Raw genomic sequence first — 22,894 nt, 5'->3', positions numbered from 1 at the left:
ATGTACCTGTGTTCTTCGTCCATAACAGATGCCTGCCCATACCATAACCCCACCACCACCATGGGCCACTCGATCCACAACATTGACATCAGCAAAGCGCTCACCCACACGACGCCACACACGCTGTCTGCCATCTGCCCTGAACAATGTAAACCAAGATTCATCCGTGAAGAGAACACCTCTCCAACGTGCCAGATGCCATTGAATGTGAGCATTTGCCCACTCAAGTCTGTTACCACGACGAGCTGGAGTCAGGTCAAGACCCCGATGAGGACGACGAGCATGCAGTTGAGCTTCCCTGAGAAGGTTTCTGACAGTTTGTGCAGAAATTGTTTGGTTATGCAAACCAATTGTTTCAGCAGCTGTCTGAGTGGCTGGTCTCAGACGATCTTGAAGGTGAACCTGCTGGATGTGGAGGTCCTGGGCTGGTGTGGTTACACGTGGTCTGCGGTTGTGAGGCCGGTTGGATGTACTGCCATATTCTCTGAAATGCCTTTGGAGACGGCTTATGGTGGAGAAATGAACATTCAATGCACGAGCAACAGATCTGGTTGACATTCCTGCTGTCAGCATGCCAATTCCACGCTCTCTCAATGCTTGTGGCATCTGTGGAATTTTGCTGTGAGACAAAACTGCACATTCCAGGGTGGCCTTTTATTGTGGGCAGTATAAGGTACACCTGTGCACTACTCATGGTGTCAGATCAGCATCTTGATGTGGCACACCTGTGAGGTGGGATGGATTATCTCAGCAAAGCAGAAGTGCTCACTATCACACATTTAGACTGATTTGTGAACAATGTTCGAGAGAAATGGTAATATTGTGTATCTGGAATAAATTTTAGATCTTTAAGTCCATCTCATGAAAAATCGGAGCAGAAACAAAGGTGTTGCGTTTATATTTTTGTTAAGTGTAGGTGAGGGTCAAGTGAGAGTGCTTGATAAGCATGAGGAAAACCCTAACCGTTTTAATTTCGGAGATACGTAGGATTAATAAGTGCTTTGAGCTGATTTTTGGGCAGCTCAAAGCGATTGCCACTTCTGGGTTTCCAACTAGCTGCGAGTCGATTCCGGAGCCCTTGGATCAGTGGCTCAATCACCCTCTCTGGTGGCCGAAACTTGACTACCACGTCCACAGCCATATGCAGGCAATCCAGAGAGGTGTATAATGCCTTCATACTGCAGTGCACAGTAATATTCGAGCTGCAACTTTCCCAATTTTCATCAGAATGGGTGAAGTTTGCATTTATGGTGTTTCTGCTCACAGGCAGATCGCTAGAGTGGGCTACTGCAGTCTGGCAGCACCTCCTCTCTAAGCATGCCACCCTTAGTGCCTTCATTGAAGAACTTAGGGCAACTGTATACCATCTGCATATGGCGAGCAGTGTAGTGTCGCCTCGCCTTTCCATTCGTCAAGAGGGTACAGTCGGGTTTTGTACCCGGGCTGCCAGCTCGGAGTGGAATGATGTAGCCCTAACGGCTCTGTATACACAAGGGCTCTCTGAGTGGTAGAAAGATGGGCTAGCCATTCGTGATGTTGGAGGGCCTTTGCTCACGAGGGGCAGAACCATGTGAATATGCTTTGCACTGTTTGGAACGAGCAGATCCGCAGACTGCTACCCCACAGAGTTCTGAACAGGCAGAGGAGCGGCCATTTATACACACAGTTGCCAGGAAATGCCACAATTAGCCTGAACGCGCCACACCTGGAGGCATGTTTATTTAAGGGTCCTGATACCACCGAACTACATGCTATCATTTAGTTAGCACTGGTAAGGTATGAGGACCAAAGAAAGAAAGAAAGAAAAAAGAAAAGATAGATAGACAAACAGATAGATAAAGTACACTGTTTAGAGATAGAGGCAAGGCCCCAGCCTCTGCCTGTCTGAGACGACAGCGAGAGAGAGAGAGTCTGCGGTGCACATCAGTCCAGCGTGCGCGCTCAGTTCAATAGTGCAAAGCACAAACAAAACTCTCTTACATAAATCCTCGGTAAGGGCAAAGGCCCAGAGAGAATGTAGTTTTTGTTTTAGTTTCCAGAGCCCCATCCATTCTCCCATAGATGGCGGAGCTCTGTTTATTTTGTGTTTTCAGTTTTCTTTTGTTTCCTTTAAGTTTCTTAATTAATAATCTCCTGCTATCTTAAAACAAAAATGTCTTTTTCTTCATACCGCACCACGTTACAGGACACAATTATTAATAACATTAAAAAGCAAAAGGAGACCAGACAAATCAAAAGAATTGTCCTAAACCAGATAAAAGACATTAGAATAAATGTCTAATCCATGCATTCATGTGTAGTTAGTTAACATGTCCATATTTATTTTTGCACATTTGTTCAGGATCCTTTGGACAATTCTGAGCTTATGGTATTAGGTATTAGTTTCATGGGTTAAGCCACCCATAAAACCTTCATCATTTTTAATGAGAAAGGTAATTGGACTGTCTACAATAAAATATCCCTATTTGTGAGTGACTTTGTAAATGTTTGTGCATAGTTCCATTCATTCTACCTAGTATTCCATCCATTCTTCAAACATCATTATGAGGGAAAATATGACCTCGGAGATTTAACTTGTTTGTTTGGTGGGTTTGGTCTGCATGTTGTAAAACTGCTGAATGCCTATTTTTTTATTCTATTTTTTTTTTTACCCACATCAAAATTGCTACTCTTGTCAAAGAGAAACTTATCTCTACAAACATGTCATTACTAAGCACCTGTCAAAACTGGTCCTCTTGTGTATGAAGCCACTATGTTTAAGATTTTTTGATTTTGCCAAACAGATTTTTACAGTCATCCTGTTGAGCAGCGTTCAAAAATTCCAGCAACAAAAATTTCAGCAGCTTTGGTGAGAATGTGTACATATACACATTCTCAGGGCCTTTATTGTTATAATGTTGAATGCAACCATTTCATCTATAGAACTGTAATTTTATTTTATAACTGGTTAGACCTGAATAGTCTTTGGATAAGCTTAGTAATTCCCAACAAAGCTTCCTTTGAAGGCGTAAGAGTTAATTGATTGAGATTATAAATTATGTGAAACATAAAGTGTGTTGTAATAGTCAAAGCTAAGTATTGTATAATAATATACTTAAACAAATCACAGGTACTTAATACTGTATATACATTTGATCTTACTAAATAATGTAAAACAAGTAAGAATGTGCAGTTATAAATAGAAATGTAAAGTTATAACTTTCACCAAACTGGCAATTTACACAGATGAAATTAGTGTAAGAAAAATGGGCTTGCCTTTCTTTGACAAATACACACCCAATTCCGAAAATGTTGGGACAACTCATTATTTGATGATTCACCATGTGTATTTAATTGTTTGTTGAAAATATTCACCAATATTGGAATAGTTGACTGCTTACCATTGTCACCAAATGTCACCATTTCCTTGAAAACACCTTTTAGGCATTTGGGTTTTGAAGTCACCAGTTGGTCAAGTTTAGCTAGAGGGAGTTTCCACACATTTCCCAATGTGTAGCGCATTTTTCCACCTCATAACGCACCACACATCCTCAATTGGAGCAGGTAGGCCAATCTAGCACTCATACTATGTGTTCTACTTATGTCTAGTAGTTTTACTTTTATTTTACTTAATTTATCACTTCACTTTACTTTATCTTAATACCCCTATTTGACCTACGCGGTTTCGCGCAGTGGCCATAAGTATGGTTCATCATGATTCACGGCAAGTTTTGGCGCTGTGAGTACATTTTCATCTTTCCGCGTGAAAAATTAAACATGTTTAATTAAAACATTAAACAAGTTAATTAAACATAACAATTAAACATTTTTTTGGCAGTCCTCGCGGAAGCTTGGGACCTTGCAGAACTTCGCGTCAGCGGAACGTCGGCGGGCAATCGCGGCAGCGCACGATGCTTAACTCCGCATCTCACCGTCAGTCAAACCGCATATGTGAGATAGGGGTATTAGCAGCCAGTTTGGTGTTGTCCTGCACGAATTTGTGGGATGTTTCTGAAAAAGATGGTGTTTGCATGGATGCATATGTTGCTCTGTAAATATTTTTTTTCTGCATAAATTGTGCCCTCACAGATATGAAGCTTGCCCATGTCATGGGCTGTGGCACACCCCATACCATGGGTGATGCTGGCTTTTGTACCTAACAATGATAACAGCTTGGATAGTTGAAAATATGACAATGTTGTTTCTGTAATAGAAAAAATCACATTTTAATCATTCTGATTTTTGTATACTTCATTGTAGTACATAAAGTTCTCTGATTTTTGAGAACTTAATGTACTACAAAACCTCTTCAATTTCATTGATTATGTTAGAGATGTTTGTGTATAAAATGGGACAGCTGAGAGACAGAAATTACCTTTCTCCATGCTGCAACTTTTTGATGTCCTTCTGCAGAAGTTATAATAAAACCTTTTATAACTTTGCTCTTACCTAGTATATGAATTATTTGTCTTTATAGTGTTTTCAGAATTTCTATCACAAAACCACCAAAACCACTTGAAACTACCACCAAGACTATTTAAAATGTTGACTTGTCACCCCCCAGAAATCACAGTCCATCTTAGATAAGAATGAGCCCAGAGAAGTTTTTGATGCCTCAGGACAGTATTGATGTATGGCTTCATTAAGTCTTGTAATGGAGCAATTGTAAATGCACCGACAAGTGGTGTTAACGGACAAAGGTTTGCCAAAGTGTTCCCAAGGCCATATCATAATATCTACTACAGACGCATGATGGTTTTCAAGACATAAAAACATATGACTAAGGAATTGGAGATCACATGTATTTGTAATTACAGGTAGATATCAAGTATCCCCTTTATCTCCAAGATTCTGGAAAAGATAGTAGCACAACAGTTCATATCTACATAGGAATGTCATAAACAATCAGTCAGGATGTAGGCCTCATCACAGCACAGAGACAGCACTTGTTAAAGTAGTAAATGACATCCTGTTGGCCTCTGATGAGGGTTGCGTCACTATAATTGTGTTACTTGACCTCAGTGTAGCTTTTGACACCATTGATCATAATTGTCTCCTTCACAGATTGGAAAATGTAGTAGAAATTAAGGAAATGGCCCTCTCGTGGCCTAGATCCTATTTGACTGATCGTTATCAGTTTGTAGATTTAAATGGTGACCATTCTGCATGTTCTCAAGTGCAGTTTGGTGTTCCACATGGGTAAATTTTTTGTCCCACTGCTTTTTTCTCTTTACATGCTTCCTCTGGGCAACATAATTCGTAAGCATGGTATATGTTTTCATTGTTATGCTGATGATACAGATATACGTCTTAGCAAACACAGTTAAGAAAAACCAGCTTACTAAAGTGGAGGAATATGTGCAGGATATAAGAGATTGGATGTTAATTACCTTACTTCTGCTTAATCCTGATAAGACAGCAGTTCTAGTCATAGGACCACAAACAGCTAGAAGCAAGCTTTCTGATCACACTGTAACCTCAAATGGTCTTTCTCTTCCATCAAGTGCAACAGTAAAAGACCTTGGTGCGATTATAGATTCCAGTCTTTCATTTGAAGCTCATGTATATAATATTACCAGGATAGCATTCTTTCACCTCAGAATTTGCCAAGAAAAGAAATACCTGTATATTGTTACCAAACGATGCAGAAAAACTAGTTCATGCTTTTATCACCTCTAAGTTGGACCACTGTAACGCCTTATTGTCTGGTTGTTCAACTACCAGTCCAGAATGCAGCAGCGAGAGTCCTCACTAGAACCAGAAGATATGAACACATCACACCTATCTTATCTTCACTTCATTGGCTCTCTTTCACATCGATTTTAAAATACTACTCTTGACATATAAAGCATTAAATGGTCTCGTGCCGCAGTATCTGAGTAAACTGCTAGTGTCTTACGATCCGCCACGCCTGCTTAGATCAAAGGATGCAGGCTGTTTGTCAGTACCATGTATTATGAAAACTACATCTGAGGGCAGAGCTTTTTCTTACAAAGCCCAAAGTTATGGAATAGTCTCCCAATTAATGTTTGGGACTCAGACACAGTCTCAATGTTTAAGTCTAGGCTAAAAACACATTTATTAAGCCAAGTATTTTTATAAATAAATTTGCCTAAGGTAAAAAAGCAGATCTGTGGGACTCATGGACGTAGAGTATTACGGTGAACTGGTATGTTTAGATGCCGTCTTCCCCACTCTCATTGATCACTTTTGATGCTGAAGTGATTGGTCGCTTTACATCACAGAGGGCCCTCATGTCTGTGTTTCCTTCTGGCTCTCCCTTTTAGTTATGCTGTCATAGCCCTGCCGAAGTCCCTGCTTGCACTCTGCATTAAATATACATTCACATTATACATTGTTTGACTGTGACCATACCTAACTGTTATCCCTCCTTTTCCTCTGCTCTCTCCTCTTCTCTGTCTTCTCCTCTCTCTCTCCCTCTACCTATCTCTCTGTTGAGCTATACATTTCACTTCTGAGCTGCCAGTGATCCAGACCACCTCTGCCCTCTGGAGCTGTCTGACTCGTCCTGGTGTCCTGCTTCTGGTTGGGGATCTCGTTGCATGGATGCCCCGTGTGATCTACCTGGAATGCGTGTGGTGACTGGGGACGGTTCCACTTTTCCACGAAGACGGGCCTGTCCTCGGCTTATGCAGACAGCTGTTCTCTGAGGACTCGATAGTTTAGGACTGGAGTTTCCTACAGTCTACCTTAGCGAACTGGACTCCATTTTACCTTAAACACATCTCCTGTTATACTGAACTTCAAGTCTCACATAGTATTATGCAGATCAAGCCCTGCTATCCGTTTTCACCCAAATGAGAATGGGTTCCCTGTTGTGTCTGGTTCCTCTCAAGGTGTCTTCCTACTGCCATCTCAGGGAGTTTTCCCTTGCCACTGTCGCTGTCGTCCTCGGCTTGCTCATCAAGGACAATCTTATAATTTTGATTTATACACATTCACATTTTATACAAACTTTGATAATTATTTTGATTGTGTGAAGCTGCTTTACGACAATGTTAATTGTTAAAAGCGCTATACAAATAACATTTAATTTAATTCAATTTATTTAAAAGTGATTTTTAGCCCTGCCCTTTACATTTCGAAATTTAGCCGGTTCCCTTAATTTCTTGATGGTATTCTGTACTACACCCTAAAAAATACAGCTGCTGGGTAAATATTGGACTAACTACATGCCGGGTTAATTTAACTCAGCAAAATGGGTTATTTGTTTAATCCAGCAAGATGGGTTAAATATTTAAACCAAATGCTAGGTCATGTTTAACTATAATGCTGGGTTAATTCTACCACATACAGTGGTGTGAAAAACTATTTGCCCCCTTCCTGATTTCTTATTCTTTTGCATGTTTGTCACACAAAATGTTTCTGATCATCAAACACATTTAACTATTAGTCAAAGATAACACAAGTAAACACAAAATGCAGTTTTTAAATGATGGTTTTTATTATTTAGGGAGAAAAAAAATCCAAACCTACATGGCCCTGTGTGAAAAAGTGATTGCCCCCTGAACCTAATAACTGGTTGGGCCATCCTTAGCAGCAATAACTGCAATCAAGCGTTTGCGATAACTTGCAACGAGTCTTTTACAGTGCTCTGGAGGAATCTTGGCCCACTCATCTTTGCAAAATTGTTGTAATTCAGCTTTATTTGAGGGTTTTCTAGCATGAACCGCCTTTTTAAGGTCATGCCACAACATCTCAATAGGATTTAGGTCAGGACTTTGACTAGGCCACTCCAAAGTCTTCATTTTGTTTTTCTTCAGCCATTCAGAGGTGGATTTGCTGGTGCGTTTTGGGTCATTGTCCTGCTGCAGCACCCAAGATCGCTTCAGCTTGAGTTGACGAACAGATGGCCGGACATTCTCCTTCAGGATTTTTTGGTAGACAGTAGAATTCATGGTTCCATCTATCACAGCAAGCTTTCCAGGTCCTGAAGCAGCAAAACAACCCCAGACCATCACACTACCACCACCATATTTTACTGTTGTTATGATGTTCTTTTTCTGAAATGCTGTGTTACTTTTACGCCAGATGTAACGGGACACGCACCTTCCAAAAAGTTCAACTTTTGTCTCGTCGGTCCACAAGGTATTTTCCCAAAAGTCTTGGCAATCATTGAGATGTTTTTTAGCAAAATTGAGACGAGCCTTAATGTTCTTTTTGCTTAAAAGTGGTTTGCGCCTTGGAAATCTGCCATGCAGGCCGTTTTTGCCCAGTCTCTTTCTTATGGTTGAGTCGTGAACACTGACCTTAATTGAGGCAAGTGAGGCTTGCAGTTCTTTAGATGTTGTCCTGGGGTCTTTTGTGGCCTCTCGGATGAGTTGTCTTTGCGCTCTTGGGGTAATTTTGGTCGGCCGAAGGTTCACCACTGTTCCATGTTTTTGCCATTTGTGGATAATGGCTCTCACTGTGGTTCGCTGGAGTCCCAAAGCTTTAGAAATGGCTTTATAACCTTTACCAGACTGATAGATCTCAATTACTTTTGTTCTTATTTGTTCCTGAATTTCTTTGGATCTTAGCATGATATCTAGCTTTTGAGGTGCTTTTGGTCTACTTCTCTGTGTCAGGTAGCTCCTATTTAAGTGATTTCTTGATTGAAACAGGTGTGGCAGTAATCAGGCCTGGGGGTGACTACAGAAATTGAACTCAGGTGTGATAAACCACAGTTAAGTTATTTTTTAACAAAGGGGGCAATCACTTTTTCACACAGAGCCATGTAGATTTGGATTTTTTTTCTCCCTTAATAACGTAAACCTTTATTTAAAAACTGCATTTTGTGTTCAATTATGTTATCTTTGACTAATAGTTAACGGTTTTTGATGAGCAGAAACATTTAAGTGTGACAAACATGCAAAAGAATAAGAAATCAGGAAGGGGGCAAATAGTTTTTTACACCACTGTAAATTGTTCAAATTTTCTACCCAGATGTTGGTTCATTTTAACTGGAATGTTGGGTTAATTCTACCTCACAAATAGGTTATTATTATTTTCAGAGAATCTGTAAAAAAATAAATAAATAAATAAAAAATACCCATGTCTATTAAACAGTTAAATTACTTTGATTCATTGGTCTATTACAACAACAACAAAAAAAAACTTCTAAGTTTTGCAAACCATACATATATGCAATAAACAACATCCTATTAAATGTTCATAGAAAAAAACATTTATTTTTCAAAAGGACAAGAATAGATAATCAACAGTGACATAGTTACTATACTATTACTCACAAGGGCAGAATGGAGTAATTGCACAAATAGGCTGAGGCAGCTTCTACAGAGCAGCATCTCTCTGTGACTTCAGATATCTTTTTTGCAGAACAAAACTATCCAGCCCTGGTCTCATTTTAACATACAAACACTGTCTATGACTTTTCAGGTAGGCCTCGCTATTTCAAAGCAACATTACAAAAAGTCCTATACAGGAGCACACTGCTTTGGATAGTTAATGTCAAAAATATAAAATGCCTTGAAGCACACATCAACCGCCCCAAGTAGTGTGCATTGCTCCAGAGCCTGTCCCACCAGAATGACGAATGCCTGAGAGCAGCGCTGGTCATTAGCTCCCAACGTCAGGATGTAGGGGTACGGCCTTGACATCTCAGCCTGTTGGAGGTATTCCACCATGTTGGTTTCAACCTTAGAAAGAAAGAAATTAAAGAAAGTAAAAATTGGATTGATACTAAATAAAAAAATGCCAAAGCTGTCCATTAAGATAGGGCATAGGTAACCTGAAACAAAAAACATGGAGACAGCTACTACCAAAAATAATTCAAAATTCAAATTAAAATTTTATTAAATAAAAAAAAAAAAATAATAAAAATAAATATAATAAAATAAAATAAATAAATAAAAGAGCAAAATAAGCATGGCTTTTAGGATAAAGCTCCTAATGTCACACTCTCAGCGCTCCGCGCTGATCAAAGACCGCGTCATTCATTTGATATTTCCTTTCCCACGCTGTCAGGCTCTCATCACGTGGTCATGCTTTCCCACGCGGTCATCGCCCCTCCCGGACCGCCCCGTCGGCACACCGGTTTCTCATCTGGCGCTGATTTCATCCATCTTATAAGGAAGCGCAGCGCGCTGTCTCGCTGCTGAATTATTAGGTGCGTTCGACTTCATGCGGCGCAGCACAGACCGATCGCCGGCTGACTTGAAGTAGTGCATGCCGGTTAGAAATTTTGTCCGACTTGAACCGGCGCCGACGCCACGTGACGTTCACGTGTGGCATCAAAGTAACGCGAGAGCGTTTCGAGTACAGCCGGCTTGCTCAGCCAGCGCAGCATTTCAGGAGCGACTGCGCCAGGCTGTGATGACGTCACAGCTTCTCATGATTGGCCACATTCACCACATGACGATGATCACGAGTCTTTCGTGCCTTAATCCATATAATTGCATAATAAATCAATTTGCATGCCATTTCGTGAATTATTTCCTTTAAATTCTTTATGTTGGATTTGTGCATAAGTTTATTGTACTTTTTTCATACAGACCACTTATAGTATTCAGCTGCATATTTAAGTAATATTTTTAATGGAATAACTAAAATGTCACAGAGATTTTAATGTAATGTGGTCAACATTGAATGATGCTGAAATCTGTAGTTGCTGCTTCACTTGCATGTGTTGCATTGTGCTAGTGTGCATTGTCCAGTGAAAAATACAACATTTAGATCACTTTTATACACTGGTATAAATTATAATAAAGACAAATACATTGTGCTTGTGCATCTATGATTTTTCTCGGTAGCTTCACACACCTTGAGTATAGTCCCATGGTCTCTCATTTCGCATATATAAAGACCATGCATTACCAAGTGCAAGAAAAAACAAAATGAATAATATAACAATGAATGTGAAGGACAGCAAAGGAAGAACCTTTACGTTTAAGGTTTCCAAAGAAAATTGCAGAAAGAATGAAAACTGGTAAGTAAATGGAAGAACTGGAATAAATACAAGTTAACAATGATTTGTGTGATTTTTATTAAATTTTTCAACAAAACAACAGCAGTGGTACAGTACAGGTATCTTAACAACAGGCAACATTCTAATGGCTATAAATTCTTAAATGCAAAGACAAAAATAAAAACAAATCACAAAACAAGTTTAGAATAGCATAGTCAATGGAGACCTTCAAGAAAGTTCCAGAGAGAGGACTGTGTGATAGTTTTGAGCATTTCCCCAGATGTTCCTCTCTGATGTCATGGCAAAAGTTACAGCCGTTGACACAAAACAAGGTAAACACTTGTGATGAACAAACACATACTGGACACATAAGTGACAACTAAATTTTCAGCTTTCTCTCTAAATAGCTCCTACAGTATCAGCGATCTAGCTTGTGCTGCAGTGTTCCCCCACCTCCTTCTCTATGTCCCTCTACCTCCACTGAGTCACCTGTACCCCTAAATCTCAGTTTTGTGAAACCATCAACCAGCCAGTGCCCTGTGCAACAGACACCTATTAGCCAGGACCTACCGACTACCACCCTAAAAACCGATGCAGTGGGTGGTAATCCTTCAGGAGCCAGAAACCCATCCTCCGTCCAGATAGACCGCCCTGAATCACAAGGTATGGCACCTAAGACTGGAAAAAAGATGCATGTGTTTGCAGTGGTAAAAAACTTTTTTTCAGAAATCACACACAAAATGACGTTGCTACTTTTGGACCTTACAAAAACTTATCAGCAACTCTACTTCCGCAACAAAACTGCTTTTTATAAAAAGCTACAAACTACTTTTTCACAAAAAGGATACACCTTGTCAAGTGAAAAAAAAAAAAAAAATTAACCAACATGTTAACTACTTACAAAAGAGTTAAGGATCGCCGCCGTGCAACTGGGGAGGGAAAGCAAACCTGGGAGTACTACACAGTAAGTCTAAGACTGCACTGTATAAGATCATTTTGCATCTTATTACAAAGTCACTTTCGTATCACATTGTGCTTTTTCTGCAGCAAATGGATGAGCTATTTGGGTCCTCTGGAATAGGAACTGCACCACCTGGAACTATCTGCTCTACTCCTCTATGTGTGGAAGATCCACCTTCTCAAAACGCGTCCATCAATCTCTCTTCCTCAAGCTCAGGCAGTAGGTGCTTCTGTAGACGAGCAGCCGGGGACCTCTGCCAGTACAAGCATGTCCAGGAGGCAGAGATCCTCACAATTTTTTGAGGCATATGAAGCGCATGCAGAACGAAGAACAGCTGTGCTTGAGTCTCTTGTAAGGCTGGACCTGAAGAGATGGCGTCAACTAAAAGAGAGGCGCAGACGATCTTTTGAAAAAAAAGATGTTGACCAGTTTGGGAACTGTTGTGGAGGAGCTAAGGAAAATTGGAAGACAACAAGAGCAAATTATATAGTTACTAAAACCTTCTTGAAAACATGGCAAATAAAGCTTATTCTGTTTCAAGCAAATGTCTATGTACTTTTATTGTCATCTTTCCAATGTTATAAATTGCCTCTTATTTTCAGTTACAATTTCAAAATGCACTTTGAGGTGACACTTCAGAGCTCTTGCCTTGCATTTGTTGCACTTTCATACAATTTTACTAGTAAGTCTTACAGACTAAATTATATTAACTGTCTTAAAACATAATTTGATTATATATGAGCTTGATTTGTAAAACAGTATTTGTTCAGTAACTTTAAAATGAAATGATTTACACATGCACATATATTGTTTATAAACTTACCGTCGTTGTTCATCCTGCTGCATTTCTTGCAAAAAAAAAAGGTATTTCTATAGCTTCCAGTTCATCTGCAATAAAGTAGGCAAACGCCACGTGATCTGCCATGTTTGAGGAGGCAACGAGATCCCCAACGTGTCCGACTTGACGGCTCCGTTTTCAGCTCCTCCCCGACTGCTTCCGGCTAATCTCGCCGATCGAACTGCACAGCGCAGCATGAGCTCGAACGCACCTATTGTGTGTTGTTTCGCCGAAGTTTTCTCGCGGTTTTCTCTCGATCTTCCTTTTCGTCTCGCGATTTAGATTTGTTACTACTCTTGGATTTAACGGCTTCAAACTCTCGCTTTTGTTTCCCGACTACGGCCCAGCTTCACGACTCGGCACTGACACCACGCTGACGGATTACACGGCTCAGACCCACGCTCACTTGACTATGGCTTATCCTCACGTCTCGTCATTGACGCTAGTCTGACGGATCTCACTGCTCAGACTCACGCTCTCCACTATGGCACACCTCTATGAAGGTAAAATAGTAGAGAGCTTGCAAATTTTAATGTGAAAACTTTTTAAATTTATATTAAGTTAAAATTTATACTCGCAGCTCTGATGTGAAAAGCTGCATCTATCGATTTGCACACATAGACAATACTCAGAACACCTGTGTTTTGAATTCGAAGTTGCAGATTAATAGTGACAAATGTGTAAAGTGTCATTCACATAAACAAAATGACAGGCACAATTGTGTACTACACATTTATCTTTGCGCTTTACTTCAGTTTCGCTGTACAACCACAAGCATGGCTGGACTGGCCATAGGGCACACAGGGCATTTGGTGATTTTCGTCTTTTGTGGGCCGGCCGCGAATTTTTTTTTTTTTTTTTGTAACGTTATAAACTATTAACGCTGGCGGATTGGCCATTGGTCAAGATCGACTCTGGGCTGGACCAATTACAGCCAAGGAGGTCAGATGCACCCTCCCCCTTGCAACGGCTCAGCAATCACATATTCACATATAATCACATTTTTGCTGAACAAAAATGGAGAACAAAAAACGCAAAGCAGCAGGAGGAGCCGAAACATTCGCGCCAAAAAGAAACTAGCCCTTCATGCAGATGCTGCCAAATGTGCTAAAATATCACAGTTGTTTGGTGGCTATAGTGGAGCTTCCACTTCAGTAAAATTAGCAAGTAATGGAGGCCAGCAGCCGCAGGTTGAAGAGTGAAAGGGGCGGGAGGAGGAGGAGAGAGTGGAAGAACTGAACTTGAGGTAGCTTTTTAACTTTTTAAAGTCCGTTACAATAACTCCTACTGTGTACTGGTTAGCATGATGACAGAGTTTCTATGCTGGTGCTATGATGTTACTGAGAGTGAATTATTGATAAGGTTAGTTAGTATGGGGTGCCAAACGTAAAAAAACGTAATCAGAGAAAATATTACGCGTTACGTATTGAGGTGAAAAGGAACGCGATTTGTCCTGTATTTCAGCTAGAATGAAAAAACAAAACACACAAAGCTGGAGTTATCCTGTGTCTTTACGCTGCGCAGCTGCCTCGGCTTCTCTCATTCTCTCCCCTCCTTCTCCTGTTGATCAGCTGATCGGTTTATCAGCTGTTTGCTGGAGCCACAGCCATAAAAGCTGCTAGTCATGATCGGTTTGGATATGTGAGAGAGAAACATAAAGGTGAAACAAGGAGATGTCCTTATTGAATCATCAGAGTTGAACAGGTGATGGAGAAACAGGTTTATCTTTTAGGTGACATGAATGAGTTGAAGGGAAGTTCTCCATTTTATTTCATGTCACGAAGGCATTACATAAGCGAATAAGCGACTACAGCTGTTAAAATGTAATGATGGGAGTTTGAGCTCGTATTAGCAGCACAGCTGTATGATAAGCTAACCAGGCGTCTCTGCTCCAAGTCTGAGTCATATTTAGCAGTTACGTTTCCTGTAGACACATATTCAGTGATCTAGTAGAACCAGTTAAAACCAAGAGAACTGAGAGGGCGGGCGATCCCCCCCATTCCACTGAGTCGAATGTACTCTAGAATTTAGTCTAGAGTTAGTTTAAAAAGTGTCATTACGAACTGTTTTACTTTTATTTTAAATTAAATTTAAATGCTATTATTTTCTATTTCTTTTTATAACTATCTTCTTCTCTTTTATGTAAAGCACTTTGAAGTACCATTGTGTATGAAATGTGCTATACAAATAAACTTGCCTTGCCTTGCCTAATGTCACTGTAAATACTGACACGTGTTTCCCTCTTTGGATAATAATGTTCTATATCACTTCTCACACTGTTTAATGTTACATCAGGTGTATCTTTGTGCAAGTGTTTTTGTAAATAAATGAAATGATATTGTAACAGCCCAAAACAAAATATGTACATAAACATTAGACAGTATTTTTCCAAAGAGTTTATTCCCAAATGTTTATTAAATTATTGTTAAAAATAAAAACAGACCTATGTCAGATTCTCGTCTCCGCACGCATTAGAGACCCGCCCCTGTGCTTAATGCTTTATTCACATACAAGATTTATGTAAACGACTCTATTCAGATGTAAGTGCTAATTGTTAGTTTTTCTAAGATGTGTTAATGCATCAGAACAAAAAGTGCTTGAATAAAGAAACAAAATATAATCTTTAATATCGATGTAAGAATCTTGTCCTGAGAAAATGACTCGTCAGATAAATCCACATGAAGCTCTTCATTGTTTTTTTATTTTTTATTTTATTATTATTCAAATAATAATCATTGTTTTTTTTTACTGTTTGTGTAAAGCATTGAATAATTATTGGACCACGAATGGCTTAAATGGTCGTGAATTTATGACTGAAATAAATCTGTTCACATTGGCGCACGCTTTCACTTTGTAAAAGGCAGCGTTTTGATCAAAAGGCAGATAAAAACGCACGGCTATATGCAGCTTTATTTGAATAATAAAAAATGCCAACCTTTGCAAAGCAGACGAAATTTTACATCAATAATAATAGAACCCCAGGAAAAACAACAAAACACAAATATAAACTCATTAAATAAACGCTCCCTTTTGCAAAGTGAAAGTGCGCAGATGTGAGCAGCTTTATTTCAGTCATAATATATTTAGATCACAAAAAAAACAAGAAAAAACACATCCTAGAAACAATGTGGTCATTATCATATTCATATTCGTTTATAATAGTCAGTACCATTATTTAAATTTCACTTTGAATCACTGTCGATAGTGACGGTACAGTTTCATTAGCAGTTATTTAGGGCTCAGTAGAACATTGTTAAATTCTTTAACAGCCGGCGATTGAAACATTATCAAGTCTATAACACATCCTTATTGCTCGTGTTGCTCGCGTCAAAATGCGCTGTAGAGTCATTTTCATGTTACCGGCTCGAGCTGGGGTCGCTATGCTTGAAAAAAATAACCAAACTTGTATTTAAAATTGATGTCAACAAATTCGTAAGAATATGAAAACGGCTCTACATCACATTTTGACACGAGCAATAAGCAGAGGTGTAAAGAGTAATAAACTTTTGTACTCAGTTTAAGTACTGTTATTCTTAATTTTACTGAAGTACAAGTATAGTTACCCTTATAAAAATCTACTCTAGTAAACTAAAAAGTAGCTCATTTAAAATTTACTCAGAGTAAAAGTTAGAGTTCCTTTTTTAAAAGCGGGGTGGGATGGAGGGATTCTAAAAGCGGATATAAATCTCAAACTTAATTAAAGGAACACCTTTACACATTAAAGCTGTTGCCTTTCTTGTGCTTGAAATCAAAGTGGTCGCTTAAATATAGTGTGACGCTTTGTTGGCCAAGGGAAAAAATATCTCAGAGCCGAGAATAATGTTTGGCACAAAACCTTTATCGGCCTCTTTAAGCATCACAGAATTATAATACAAAACATAAATTAAAGTAAAAGTAAAGAAAAGGGTAAAAGAATATATTGTTTTGGGGGTGAGCAGCACATCTGAGCTCCTACTCCATTCTCTCCTTCTCACACACACCTCCGCAGTAATGTAATTTGTTTCTTTCCACCTCTGGCAATAAGGAAATGTTATCGATATAATAACGTTTCAATATCCGGCCGTTAAGGAATTTAACAATGTTCTACTGAGCCTTAAATAACTGATAATGAAACCGGTAACAACACTAACGTCATTAAGAAAAAAATTAAACGACGCTACTGACTATTACAAACTATTACGGAGGTTTTTAAAAATATAATAATCTCGTTATGCTGTTTATATATTTATGTATATTTTTGTATGTTTTGTGATCTGAATATATTATGACTAAAATAAAGCTGCTCACACCGTCCACACTTTCACTTTGCAAAAGGCAGTGTTTATTTAGCGAGTATATATTTCAGTTATGTTGTTTATCTGGGGTTCTATTATTGATTTTACATTTTGTCTGCTTTGCAAAAGTATATATTTTCTGTGTTGCTACAATATCATTTCATTTACAAAAACACTTGCGAAAGGAAAATAAAATATTGTCAAAGCTGGCTCGACTTTGTTCTCTCCAAGTGAAGAAAAATATTTGTGTAATCCCGTTGTAATAAACACACATTTATAGAAACACATGTTAGTATTTACAGTGACATTAATATATTAACATTGTGTTTAATCATCAAGCAATTTTAATATTCATAAGACACTCAGAGGCTAATGAACTCGATTAAGAGAAAAAGGGGTGATTTTTAATTGAAAAGATGTTAACAAAATTATTTTGGAAATTGAAAAAAAAATGCACAATATTGTCAGCAAACACTGATGCATAATTCTTATGCCTTAAATTAAACAAAAATAAAAACATTTTTTATTATAAGTTTGTACATGCCAATATTATGAAAATAGTATTTTCCAATAAATCACAAGATATTTCTGTTCCTTAAGGGGAACTAGCAGTATATTAGCACAATGCTACATTATACAGATTTACTGTGTGTGATGACTGATTGTTGTCTAGTTTTCCACTTTGTTTTTACCAGAGTAACAGTTATTTTTACATGGAACAATTCACATTTGTAATCATGCATTAAATCTTCACTCTCTATTTACTTTCACAGAGACCACGACCAGGTGAATATAAAGTCTTTTCTCTGGTAGTGATGTGTTGATGCTGCATGAATAATATATTGTAGCGTTTTTCACCCCTAAGAGGGCACTTGGAGAGACGAGTGAGCTTCTTTGCTGCCCAATGCAAATGGCTGGGAGTAATTTATTTTGTAATAGCACGAAATCACAATAACAGCACATCCAACCTCCCTAAAACTAAAATCTAACCCACACACACCCTGGCCGAAACCACTAACCCAAACACCTTTCCCCAACAGGTTGAACACCTAACAACCCCTCCTGCAAAGCATGATGGTTACCAATCAAAACCCACGCCCACGCCACAATATTTACATTTACATTTAGCAGACGCTCTTATCCAGAGCGACTTACATTTTTTTTTTTATCTCATTACACATCTGATGAGGGTTAAGGGCCTTGCTCAAGGGCCCACCAGTGGCAACTTGGTGGTTGTGGGGTTTGAACCTGGGATCTTCCGAACCGTAGTCCAATGCTCTAACCACTGAGCTACCCCTGTCCCCAATATTTATTGTGCAGATGAAATAGATTGGACTGTGCTGTAGGGCTTGACATTGGCACCCACCCACCCGCCAAATGCGGGTAAAATTCAGCTGTGGCGGGTAATAACTTTAGTCTTACTAGCCACTTTGGCGGGTAGTTTATTCTTTGGTATGACAAATGATGTTGTAGTTTTCTCTAAAGTCATCCGATATAATAAACGCATTGCAACGTAATATTACGCGCATAAGACGCGCATGCATGTAATGAGAACATTTAATACCTCTCTCTACACATGTTCACACATGCATGTTCAGGTTATGCATCAGTAAATAACCTATGAGAAAGGGGCAAACATTCTCATCCTGTTGAGAAGCAATAGCCCTTAAAGGAAATGATGCACACACACACACATTTTTACTTCCTGTTTGGTGTGTGTGCATTATTTCCTTTAAGGGCTATTGCTTCTCAACAGGATGAGAATGTTTGCCCCTTTCTCATAGGTTATTTACTGATTATATATTAAAAAGTAATCACTATTAAAATCTATTTAGGTTTCATGTTGAATGATAGAAAATTCATCAATTGATTGAATTACCTTACACTATAAAGAGTCAACACAAGTTAGACCAGAGTCCATTGTCCTAACTCAGAATTCTGATATAATACATATTGAATAATAATACCTGATAATAGTACACAACACACTAAAATGATAAATGTTCTGAGTTGCTGTATTTTTAATATCAGAATGAGTTCAGTTGTACTGAATCTGTTATTTTTCAATTTCCTGCAGTAAGAGGCTTGAATTTAGGGTTAATAAGCAAAATATACTGTTCATGTTTGCATGTTTTTATATTGGGAGATATCTTAACAGTACTGAATACTTGACTACTACTATAGTGATTCAGTGTATGCTGTCATTTATAAGTAAATCTAGATATGACAAACATTAATGTATCATGGTAAAGAAAAAAACTGATTTTCTGGTAACAAAATTGTGGCTAGTAAAAAGGCTGAATGGCTAGTGACTCCGGAAATCAACTAGCCACATTGGTTAGTGAGCAAAAAAGTTAATGCCCTGATGTGCTGTGTGTTCAGAGTGTAATAGCACATAGATGTATAAGCATCATGAGCATTCTGTAGTGAACACAACAGACTGTGATCGCTGGCAGAACATTCATCATGCTGTCGTCTAGTTTGTCATTAGTGTTCTACACACACACAAATCTGACCTACAAACTGATACTGAGAGATAAAAAGCTGAAGGTGTGTTTACAAGTTACACACACACTAGTGCAGTGGTTCTCAAAGTGTCTGGCGCACCACTAGTGGGGAATACAGACATGACAGGTGGGGCGCAATGAACGGGAGGGAATTAGTGGAAAATAATAGGAAAGTACCTATTCTAATTCATGCTTTTCTTTATTGACAAAGATCGGACACTAGAAACTAAACAATCACACGCAAAGAAATGGATCATTAATACAAGTAAATTAAAATAACATCAGAGAAAAAGTGGAACCATAGTTCAACAATAACGGTTTAACGTCGGCATGTTAATTGCAGAGGAAGAATATATAAGGAAACATTCGGTATTATATATGTCATTTCATTTATTCCAATGTGTATGCTGTTTCTGTATTTTTGTTAAACATTACTATTTTATCAGGCAGTACTAGTCCGGCATTTCTAGTTTTCAGTTTGGCAACAAAGTTACTTTTTGGTCCTTCAGGCGCTGAACAGAAGGGAAGATCAATATCGTTCTACGCTTTTTGTTGGTGTGCGGCATTTTGCGATGATCCCTAAATCATTTGTTGTGCCGTAGAGAATAATGGTGTTTATGCTTTTAAACATGTATAATTTAAGGCGGATGGAGCTTAAAGATAATGTAGAGAGGAAATATATCTGGGTATCTTATTCGCGGGTTTATTTACGCAGCTATTGAATTCGGAGATGCGAATATCAAACTAACTTTACCGCGGACACAAACAGGTGTTATGCGCTAAAGTGCCCCCCTGCCACGGATTGCCCAAACCCATCCCCCCCTCCCCCAACACATACACACGTAATCGCTATCAAATATTATATTAGGACATGCATTCAAAGGCTTATTATTATCAAATATATTATTAACCCTAGGCACGTGACAGCCGTCGAGACGATTAATACAAATCCCCAAAAATGATTATTTTATGGCACATTTATTTTGTAGGGGTTTGTCAATGTACAAATAACAAATTACTTATCACAAATAACACTAAATAAATATTGTTTGTGGGTGAAAAATTACAGGAAACGATTTTTATTATAAAATAAGCAATATAAAAATATACATGTTGTATATGAAAAAAATATATAATTTATATATTTTTTCCCCCTATACAAATTTTTTTTATATTGCTTATTTTATAATTAAATTCGTTGGTTATATTTTGTAATTTGTACACCACAAACCTATGAATTAATGTTCTAATATATTATTTGAAAAAGTTTAATGGGGGACGGGGGGGCATTTTAGAGCATAACACCAGGTCAGTAGCGTACTAGTAAAGATAATAACGTCAATGGATACATTTGTTACATGGACCTTAAAAAAGCAGGTAATTTAGCCGAAAGAAAAACATGATGAGGCCTATGTTGCACTTGGATTCATGGTGGGGATGGTGGGGGCAGAGGAGAGACCCGTGTGTGTTTTGTGTCTTAAACCGCTGGCAGCAGACAGCATGAGACCCAACAAATTAGGAAGACACTTAGAGACAACACACCCCAGTCACGTTAATAAGCCACTCAACTTCTTTGAAAGAAAGCTCTAGATAAGTGACGAAGTAAGCCTGTTATAACAATTGCACATGTATTTTATTTGTTTTGAACTTGGCGTTATTTGATCTTATTGGTTTAGAAATTGATATTTCAATAAATAGTACACTTGGCCGTTTTCGTTATCATTTTGTTGACAAGTGGGGCTTGAAAATTCGCCCATCCCCTTAAGTGGGGAATGACAGAAAATGTTTGAGAACCACTGCTCTAGTGAATAAATAAATAAATATATATATATATATATATATATATATATATATATATATATAATTTATCCATTTATGCAAATTATAAAAATTCAACCTGATTATCTTTGTACTAAAAGCACAGAGTGAAGATTGTGTAGCAGATCTTCTGACTGTAAATAAATTTTTGTTTCTTATTATATTTTATCTAACATTACATTTCTTTCTGTTGTTTTACACAGGACCTTCAGCATGGGTAAGAAAATAACTTGACTTCACACTAATGATTAAGACTGATATTTTATAAACTCATTACATGTATTAGATTTTAATTCAGGAATCAAATAGAAAGGAAAAAAGGAGATAATGTCACAACAAACATGTAACATATAACACACATCACTGCCAGACTCTGTTCTTACTCTCTCTTCATTTACAGTTGTGTAAAAAAAGGTTGGCCCCCTTACTGATTTCTTATATTTTTGCATGTTTGTCACATTCCGAGAACTTCCTGTTGTGCCGCAGGATGGCAGCACTGACGAGAGCCCTGATACAACTCAGTAAACTTTTGCTTATGTCTTTTATTTTTATTCTGTTTCATTTGACCTGCACTTTCTCACTTTCAATATAGTCACTCCTACAACTGAGACCGGCAGCGAATTCGGATTTTAAATAATTGTCTTTTTAAACAGCGAGCGGTGTAATTCCCCAGCACGCTTTTGGGGAATCAGACCACTGCTCAATTCTGTTGTTACCAGGATACAGACAAAAGCTAAAACAAGGTAAACCAGTTCTCAGAGACATTCACAAATGGACCAGGGAGACTGACTAGGCGTTAATTGAAGATCAAACGATTGGCAGATTTTCGAGGATGCAGTCGATATGAATACACGTTTATAAATCCACGGTCTGCTTCTACCCCAACCAAAAGCTGTAGGTGAATCAAACGATCCGCACACTTTTTCACACAGCGCTATGTAGTTTTGGATTTATTTTTTCCTTAATAATAAAAAATTTAATTTATTTAAAAACTACATGACGTGTTTACTTGTGTTATCTTTGACTGATATTTAGATTTGTCTGATGATCTGAAACTTTAAAGTGTGAAAACATGCTTAGTAAGAAATCAGTAAGGGGGCAAACACTTTTTTACACAACTGTATATTATTGTCTTATGGATTTGTGATTATACTCCAGCATTCAGTATTATTACTAAAACACACAGTGACATGCAGGGGCGGACTGGGACCAAAAAGTGGCCCTGGACTTTCTGGCCCACAGCAGCCCACATCATAATACATTGGCTCGATAATGTAGAGATACATTTTTAAAACCAGTTACAAGTATAAAAATGTAACACAATACAGAAATCAATGCTTATTAAACATATTATTTGAAGTATCACTGAACATATATTGGGGCATATTATTAAATCAAGAGAAACAACATATAAATCTATGAAGACAATATTTTAAAAAGAATGGCAATAAAACTGAACAGGTAAGCTGAAATAAAATCAGTAGCAGCATTAGCTCACGCTAGTAAACTAGTTACTTATTTTAATTATTTTGGTAGTCAATATTAATAAAAAAATAATCATGAGAAACATTATGTTGAATTAAAATTGAC

General features: G+C 38.1%; 1 protein-coding gene and 1 long non-coding RNA gene across 2 annotated transcripts in view; both read left to right on the top strand.

Moving 5' to 3' along the window:
• Positions 1-10,100, top strand: part of LOC128511934 (uncharacterized) — a gene marked incomplete at its 5' end in the record, with an annotated part of 30,150 nt that extends 20,050 nt beyond the window's left edge. The window contains one exon of the mRNA XM_053484982.1: positions 9,967-10,100. Within this exon, the coding sequence (XP_053340957.1) occupies positions 9,967-10,100 (134 nt within the window). The remainder of the gene's footprint in view (positions 1-9,966) is intronic.
• A 3,608-nt stretch (positions 10,101-13,708) lies between these two features.
• On the top strand, positions 13,709-22,645 carry LOC128512111 (uncharacterized). The gene is made up of 3 exons (XR_008356237.1): positions 13,709-13,951; positions 17,753-17,765; positions 21,508-22,645. It is a non-coding gene; the product is annotated as an uncharacterized LOC128512111 (long non-coding RNA).
• The last annotated feature ends 249 nt before the right edge of the window (positions 22,646-22,894 follow it).

Source organism: Clarias gariepinus, chromosome 24 (assembly GCF_024256425.1).
Source record: "Clarias gariepinus isolate MV-2021 ecotype Netherlands chromosome 24, CGAR_prim_01v2, whole genome shotgun sequence".
NCBI classification, from domain to species: Eukaryota; Metazoa; Chordata; class Actinopteri; order Siluriformes; family Clariidae; genus Clarias; species Clarias gariepinus.
Note: the sequence above shows the minus strand (reverse complement) of the source record. Positions and strands in the feature narration are given on the sequence as shown.